This window comes from Myotis davidii, unplaced genomic scaffold, assembly GCF_000327345.1.
Source record: "Myotis davidii unplaced genomic scaffold, ASM32734v1 scaffold143, whole genome shotgun sequence".
In the NCBI taxonomy this organism is placed as follows: Eukaryota; Metazoa; Chordata; class Mammalia; order Chiroptera; family Vespertilionidae; genus Myotis; species Myotis davidii.
The window spans coordinates 5,344,843-5,353,641 of record NW_006294876.1 but is presented as its reverse complement, the minus strand read 5'-3'; the positions used below and the strand labels follow the sequence as shown (position 1 = coordinate 5,353,641).

Here is an 8,799-nt window from a genome sequence, read left to right as displayed (position 1 = left end):
GGGGGGGGGGGGGATATGGGACTTAAAGGAAAATCTCAACAAGTCTTCCAAGAGTTTCAGGAGTCTAGTCATCTGGTACCCCAGGAAAAAGGTGAGTGTGCCGCAGCACTCTGGATTTGGACATGCTCCTGAAGGCTGCTATCCCCACCGGCAATGGTGGCATGGCCCCTGGCCAAGGCAAGAGGCTGGCGACTTTCCATTTTCAATTGCAAGGCTCAGACAGTATTACAACTCTTTTGGTATCCAGTATAGCAAGGGGCTTAGTGTCTCCATGTCTTAGAATTTACTCATCTGAATATTAAGATCCCGGGCATTGTGGCTTCAGTGAATGAACTTCAGTAGCTTAAACAAACACACACGTGTCCATTAGGTTAACAGGTATCTGTGAATACTCAAGACATCTTGACTGGACATTTCCTTAGGGACTCAGTATTCATGTCAATGATATTAAAGTGGCCGCTAAGGGTGTTTATAAGAAGGGATAATTAAATCTTTATTATATCATATTCTGTCTTGGGAATTGCTAACATCTATACAGTAAACAAAAGGATGCAAACATGACTGAGTGTCAGGAATGAGATGACAAGCAGTGTTCATAATTGGAGTCACCTAGTGCTCAAAGGGTTGGAGCCCCAGAAGATACTGTCCACCCAAAGCATAGGGAGGAGGGCTCAGGCAGCAGTAATTTTCTAACTTTCCAGTCACTCTCATGTGTAGTTATGTTGAGAAGCGCTATGTTAAATCCCCCCCCCCCCCATGCCAGTTAGTAATTAAATGGATAAAATCACCATTATTTGTTCTTTATCTGACTTCACAACTGAATTACACTAAACCATACCCCACTTAGAGCCTGTTTAATGCTAAATCTACTAAGGTGGGCTCTCAATCCAAGATGCACATTCAATCACTGGTGCATTTTTAAAGATGCAAAGATCAGAGAACAGAGTTAGACGCTGAGATTCAGAGGTCTATGATGGGCTCCAAGACACATGTGTTTATTAAATGTTCCAAAGGCAATTCTGATGAGTCAGCACTGAAAACCCTGGGATCAGTGCTGTGGTTCATGACCAGGGTCAATTCTGCCTCCCATGGGACCCGATTTGGCAACAGCTGAAGACATTTTTCTGTGGAACACAGTGGGGAAGCGGGGAGGATGCTACAGGCATCTATGAGTAAAGGCCAGGGATGCTGTTCAACGTCCTACAGTGCACAGGACTGTCTCCCCCACCACAATGAATTAATCAGCCCAAAATGTCAATAGTGTGGCTCTGGAGAAACTCTTACTAACGATCACATTTATCACACCTGCTACTTAAAACGTGCCGGTTAAGTCTGTATTTATATCGGGATCTTCAGAAATTATAAATTTATTTTTGCAGTGAATACAAAGACAAATTAAGACAAACAAAAATAGCTCAGACACTGGAATAGCCCACCCCGTTCTATTTTGATTTGTGAACTAAAATTGCACAGACACTGATGATTAATTAACGTGCTGACAGCCTCATTTATGTAGCATTTTGACAGCATTTACTCACACTTCATCGGCATGTTTTAAATGCCGTTTGGTACAATTAGCGATTGTTAAAAAGCTAACTTGTAGGAATGTAGGATTATTCATATCTCAGGTAGTTTTAACATTTCTTTGTCTTTTGAAAGTTGATTTCATGATATAAAACTAGAAGTTTGAGAGTAATGTGATATGCAAAAGTTTATACACTCATCTCTGTTGTCCCCCCGCGCCCCCCAACACCTGTGGTTTGAGTAGCTTGAAGCAATCAATTTCTACTCATGGCTAATCAAGAGTCAAGTGTAGTTCTAGGCTGGGCTTAGAGGCCCTGTCTTGGAAATGTTGGATTCATACAAGAGGACCAAGATGTACTTCAGAGAGAAAGCATTAACAGCTCTCACTGCTGTTATCAGTCACTGCTTAGTCCTTCGGGCTTCTTTACTGTCTAAGGTGCTTAATCTGTGCGAATACAACAAACCTTGCTATCGATCTCACTGCTCCCCAGCGCAGACTGGATGACGTAGAGCAGGGCATCGGTGAGCCCCTCACATTCCCGCATCCTCCTGCGGGCCTCCTCGCCAGCTGAACTCACATTCCTGCAAAGCAAAAGGACCTGTTAGCAACCTTCAGGGTGATCACCAAAAGAATGCTCTTCCACACACGCCTCCTCTCCTAGTTTCAAAGGAAATGCTTTGCTTGCCTTTTTCAGAATGTTTATCAAAAATGAAGTTTTATTGAGTAGGGATGGCTTCAACCACCTCTACTAATTCAGCAAATCCATCCTAAAACTGAGGAAGTCACAGATAGCTGTAATGCAACTAGAGAAATGGAGAACATAGAATTCAAACATGTGATCCGTGAGCGTGCCATGACCACTGAGGATGGGAGACTTTCGGAAAGTCTTCAAAGTTTCCTTCCTTTACCATCGATGAAGGAATCAGAGCTCTTTGATTCAAAGGACTCTTCTTCTTTAAGAAGTGTGAAACATTTTTCAAAGACAGACCTTCCAACTTACTAAAATACTTCTGAGAGCTAATTTTACCTGCCTCAAAAATATACCTACATTGGTCCAGCCAGAGTAAATTAGAAATTTATTCTAAGAACATAGCGAGGGGTTTCTGTGAAAATTTAGCCATGGGGGTGCCCATGGCCCCCTGTAGAGGCAGGAATTAACCAAACTCCTTGGACTGGCACATGCTGGGCTAGAGCCCACAGAAGGAGCCGGCTGCAATGCAATGCACAGGTGGGAAGCAGAGAGATATAAAAACCATGAGACAATCCTAGTCACCAGACCTATAAAAAGCAGGAGATAACCCTAGTCAAAGATGCACATTTGGGATGCTTTTTCATACTCCACCATCTGAAAGTATGTTCTTGGTCTCCTAACCATGGAGAGGATTGGGTTCCAGTTAAGAATTTTTGCAGCGACTGACTTACCAACAACACAGCCTGTGGGAGGGATGGTGAGGAGGTGGGTTTATAGAAAGAGGTTCAAAGGGACTGAAAGATTTTAGAAGCTGTGGGGAAGAGAGAGAATGATCTGGGCTGAGCAATGGCTCTCAAAAGTTGACTGGTATCAGAAGCCCCTGGAGGGTGTTCAGGTAGATTGTTGGACCCCACCCTGAGGTCTCTGGTGGAGTCGATCTGAAGATACTTTCTCCATTTTGGAGAAAGTGTCTTCAGTTGCATATTTGGGGGTATTGGTGCTGATAATTTCTACTGCTCTAGCTCTAACCTAGGGGGAGAGTTTATTGGGGGAGGATATTGTTTTTGCTGACAGCACCAGGCAGCCACCTGGTAGTTCCCAAGAATCTGTGGCCTGGGACAGAGCCCGCAAAAGTTGAATAGGGTACATCTCCACACCCACACTGTAATTGACACATACATCCTCATTTCATTTTCACAACATACTTCATTGTGACACTTTATTCTATTTTACATATGAGAAAACTGAGGCTCAAAGCAGTTATCAAAAGCCACATGGGTGGCAAGTGGAGAAGCTGAAAGAAAGCCAGGGCTTGATGCGCAATATAGATGGACTATGCTTTTCAGGAATTGAAATAAAATAAAATAGGCCTAATGCTAAAATGCTACTGAACATAAGTGTTTTCTTTGATATCTAAAAAGTTCTGTGGAACATGTATTAAATAGGATCTACCAGCATTTTAATGTAATACTGGGAAAGGTTATTCAATTCAAATTAGTATTTTTGGCATTTGCTGATCTTAAAATATAAACAAAATTCCTCGGTTCCTTAGATAATACAACTGAACAGATATTGACAGTGTTTTTATGTAAAGTGTTATGGATTCTGCTTTGCGATGGCAAACTGTCCTTTCTGACAAGATCCCTTGGAAAAAAAAGAACTAACTTCCTACTAGGGAAAAAGTCGTGAGAGCATACTGGAATTACTCTAAACCAGAAGCATGGGCTTTGTAAAGAGATCACTTTTAGACCATTCCTCCATGAAGAGATTTTCATCAGGTCAAGCTCTGAGGCCTTTACAGTGATAGGTTTGTTCAAAAATTCCAATCAGACCTCTTTGGCCAGAAGACTGCTGTGGCAATGTGTAATTGTGTTTGAAATCTTGCCTCTTTGTCCCTGAGGAGTCGTGTCTTCAAAGAGAGAATGATGGAATTTAGACTTTAGAGAACCTTAGGACAGCTCATGTACACCCTGGTCTGAAATCCTCTGTACTCTTCCTGTACCCATGAACACCCCTTTCCTTTCAATAAGTTCACCAAGGGGACAGTGAATGCCTCCTGATTCACAAATAAATTTTATAATGTTTAGTCCATCTTTTACTGGTAATCAATGAATGGGCAGGGAAAATCAATGAACCAATGGGAAAGATGAGGAATTAACGACTTTGTCAACATTATAAGTTGCCAATATTAATCTAAGCATTTTTCTTTATTCTAGTTTTTGTTTGATTCCAGTCTAGTCTAGTCTTCTCCAAAATTAAAAAAAGTTATTAACTTGCTACTCTATTAAAGCATTAAAGATATTGGAAAATGAGGAAGATTTATAAGTTAGGGTCTCTACAGGGGAAATGACTGGGGTGGACACACACACACATACCCCTCTGATACAGCAGGTAGGATGGAGTTACCACAGTGTCTGCAGGCAGGATGAAGATCAATATAAATTTTTAAACAGAGTGAAGTGTGCATATGTCTTTTTTTCAATGGGTTTCAGTGCCCTACAAGCCTTTGGGGATGGGTTTCTACTCTTAATCACCTATTCCTGAATGAGTGAGACATATGGTGAGTACCTTTGCTTTTTCGTTGTGGAGTAGAGGTGGGCTTTCTTTTTCTCCCCTTTCCCCCAAACACAAGATCTACCATGCTATGCATGCTTCACTGTTTAAAATTTCTATAAAGCCAATAACATCGTGTGCTGGTCACTGTGCAGTTATTGTAATTTTGGTCCTACGTGTTTGACAATGAGCCAATGTCTAACTTAAAAAGTTCCATTCTCCCTTGTACATTAACCACCTTACACCTGTCTTGAGGAGGTGGTTTCCATGTCCAGCTAGAAACTGGCGCAGCAAAATTCTGTGCATTAATATAACATGAAAACAAATACTTGTAGGTTATTTATAAAGACTGCAATGAAGCTATAATATCTATTCCTTAGAAATAATCTTTATAATCTGTATTAAAATGTCAGTAGATATGTCATTTGGAAATTTCTGCTTAAAGTAGATTCTATATACATTTTTTTAAAGGAAAGAGGTGTTGCTTTTTTAAAAAAATACATTTTTATTGATTTCAGAGAAGAATGGAGAGGGAGAGAGAGATGGAAACATCAATGATGAGGGAGAGTCATTGATTGGCTGCTTCCTGCATGCCCCATACCGGGGATAAAGCCCACAGCCAGGGCATGTGGACATAACCGGGAATCGAACCGTGACCTTCAGAGGTCGACGCTCTACCACTGAGCCATGCCAGCTGGGAAATTCTATATACTTTTTATCTAACCGATAAAAAATAAAACATTTCTTTTACATTTACCATCAGCAAGGAAACAGAGACCTCAGTCCTACGTGAAGGAACCAGATTCTCCCAAGAGCTATTAGTAAGGAACACAGCCTGCTGACACCTCCATTTTAAACTGGTAAGACTGGTGTCTGACTTGGAACTGACAGAAACTGTAGCACAATACATTTGTCATGTTCTCAGTCACTAAGTCTGTGGTAATTTGTCACAGTAGCAAAAGAAAACAAATACAAAGCTTGTTTTACTCAAGGATAAGTGGGTTTTTTTTCAACATCGTCCCTAAATGTTTCATAAGCCACGCTTTCCTGGAAACTACTTAGCTACAGTGGGCTCATGAAAGATTTTAGAAGATATTTCTAGATGATCAAATAATTGTATTAACTTGATCAGGACCAAACTGGCACATATATAAGAAAATTAAAATTTTTCCTAGAGGCATGTGTGAAGAGGAGGCGGGTGGCTTATGACGCATCTTCCCCCAACTAAGCAAAGAACACTGGTGTGACGTGGTGATGCACTTGGCTGTATTTTGGCCCCTTGCTAATCTGATGAAGCCGTGTGAGTGCCTCCAAACGGGTGGCCATCACCTTGGTCTGGATTGCTCTCCTGACTGGCTAATATCTTGCCCCCCCGCCAGTCCTCTTTCAAGCAGAAGAGGCCCCTGAAAAGCTCAGTCTTCAGAGCTTCCCGTGAACAGAAAGTGCAGGGGTTGGGATTACATAATGTGGGAAGTGAGGATGCGGGATTCAAGGGAGAGGAATGAGGCAGTTTCCTAGCTCTGCTGGAGCGAAGTCTGTATTATGGCCTCATGACTTTAAGTGACTTTCTGAAACACCACCCATAAGGACCCCGTCCTGTGACCAGTAGTTAGATTAGCCACACCCCTGGAAACATTTATTGGGTACAAATAATGAAAGGCTGAATTTACTTGAAAAGCTCTCGACTTCTCTCTTGACATTTGTGTTTTTTAAATCTTTAATTTTTTGAAAAAGAATAGTTTAGGGGAGGCCAGGGGAATGTCAAGTCGGGCAAAAAAAGGAGACATATGTAATACTCTTTGTAATACTTTAAGCATTAAAACAAAATAATAAAAAAAGAATAGTTTATTTATTTTTACAGAGAGAGGAAAGGAGAAGAAGAGAGAAACATCAATCTGCGAGTGTAACATCAATCGGCTGCCTACTACACGCCCCTCCTGGGGATGGAGCCCACAACCTGGGCATGTGCCCTGATCTAGAATTTAACCGGCAACCTTGCGGTGCATGGGACAGCACCCAACCAACTGAGCCACACCAGCCAGGGCTCAACAGTTGTTTTTTTAAAAAACTGGTCCTTTATTACAGCCAATGCAGAAAAATTTCCCCTTCTTCCCTTTTCAAGATTAGCAGTCTTCCGTTTGAATTCTTGCTGTGCACCTTACTGTCTTTTCCCAAGGAAGGTAATTTCTTTATAAATCAGGACAGTGATGGCTTGGTAATTACTTTGCTGAGCTGCAGGGACAGAATGCTTCAGTGGCCTAAAGACCAGCTACCTCATTGGGCCGGAAGCGAACACTGCTGCATGCTGGCCTCCGATCGGTAGCTACGCCAGCCTGCCCACACTGGGGAACGTAAGCCAGCAGAGAGACGGATTAGCTCCTCTGTCGCTGATTAGGCAACACTGGCCCTGTGAAGCTCTGCACAGACCGTGCCTTCTGGAGTCAGCTCTGCATCAGGGCACATTGTTCCAGAGGAGCCCAGAGCGCACCAGAATACCTGTGTGAAAACACACCCTATCGCTTTCAAGTACTGCCTAGGGTTTTAGCTACACGATTCCAATTAAAATTGATGGACGCCACCGAGTTAACTGCTCTAGGAAATGTCTGCTGAACGTTTCCCATTAGGCCAAATTACAGGGAAGAAAAGGGTGAGTGCTGTGTGCCTAACACCGTTAACTGAACTTAATTGTGCTGGTGGCTCTTTGTGCTCCGTGACCATCCACAGTTGTTGTTTCCTAACTTGTGCTTGGGGAGTGAGCTGCACTCACTGTGCCTCGAGTTACCAGACCATATCTCAGGCTTAGAGCGTTGCCCTGTGGCCCAACCCTCTGGCTGCTCTCCACCTGCCCCGTGTCCCATCAACGTCTAAAACAGTTCACTACAGCACATCTGGGGTGGGCTCTTCTTTCCACTGTGCTGACTGGGAATCCGGTGCATCTCATGTTGAAAGCGGCCACATCCCACCTGGCACCTCGGCTCAGCAGGGGGGCTTCCCCTCAAGTCTCCCCACTGTCGCAAGCACTCCCCTAGAACAAATCCATTCACTGCCCATGGCCCTATTACAAATACAACAGCAGCAAAAAGAAAATGTGATAGGTCAAAATGTCATTTAAGTTAAAAAAAATGAATAAAAATGAGTGTTTTCTTTCTTCCTGGCTACACCAAATTATTTATCAACCAGACATAAGTCAGTGTACATATAAAATACATATAATAAATTAATAGGCTAGAAAACTCTGCAAAACAGAAACACAATATTCGCTTCACCAAGCAGGCAGCTTCCAGGAAAACAAGCATTGTGGCTAAATAAAAAAGGAGCAGCACTGAGGCCATCCACTTCCTTGTATTTCCAGTCCTCTGTCTTCTAAGAAGTAGGAGAACAAAGCTGACTAATCAAGGGATTGTAGGTAATTGCCTACTTGTCTTTTAAATGTCAGATTGTGGGTTTGAAGAATTTCAAGATTTGGCCTTATGTTCTGGATTATTAATAGCTATTATTCAAACAACCCTTCCAACTCTTATTTCAATTCGTCTCCTAATTCCCCACATGCAGTCATGTAATCTTTCAATGTTTTTACTTGCATGAACTTTTAACAAATCATATTCAAAGACTTATTGAAGCTGGGAATCAGTGTGACTGTCAAAAACTCACTTATCCAGGTGATAAAGATCCTCAGGGTCAATTTCTTGTTTTCATGATTGCTTTGATCACTTACTGATACCTTACTAGACACCAATAAGAACAATCGAGAAAATGGCTTCAGAGGAAAGAACTGCCTCAGCTCTTGTGTCCTATCACTCTCTTCTTCTACCCCAGGATACTCTGCAATTCCCCAGGTCTTCCCAGATGGTTTTACTCTGGGTAGTCACTGTCATACTGATGCCATCAACATTTCTCTATGTTGCCTGCTCGTGACCCTGCCCAGCATGGAACGGTTAAGTGACAAAACAGGTAGCCACCAGGTAGGGAAGAAAGAAAACTCTGGTCACTCTGCTGTTTCTGATCAGTCACCTGTCCATTCCTCTTTGTC

At 42.3% G+C, this 8,799-nt stretch overlaps 1 protein-coding gene across 2 annotated transcripts in view; it reads right to left on the bottom strand.

The window, feature by feature from the left end:
* CTNND2 (catenin delta 2) overlaps positions 1 to 8,799 on the bottom strand; it is a 339,572-nt gene that overhangs the window by 131,902 nt on the left and 198,871 nt on the right. For both annotated transcript variants that reach the window (XM_006769453.2, XM_006769452.2), the window contains one exon: positions 1,989 to 2,106. In XM_006769453.2, coding sequence (XP_006769516.1) covers positions 1,989 to 2,106 — 118 coding nt within the window. The remainder of the gene's footprint in view (positions 1 to 1,988; positions 2,107 to 8,799) is intronic.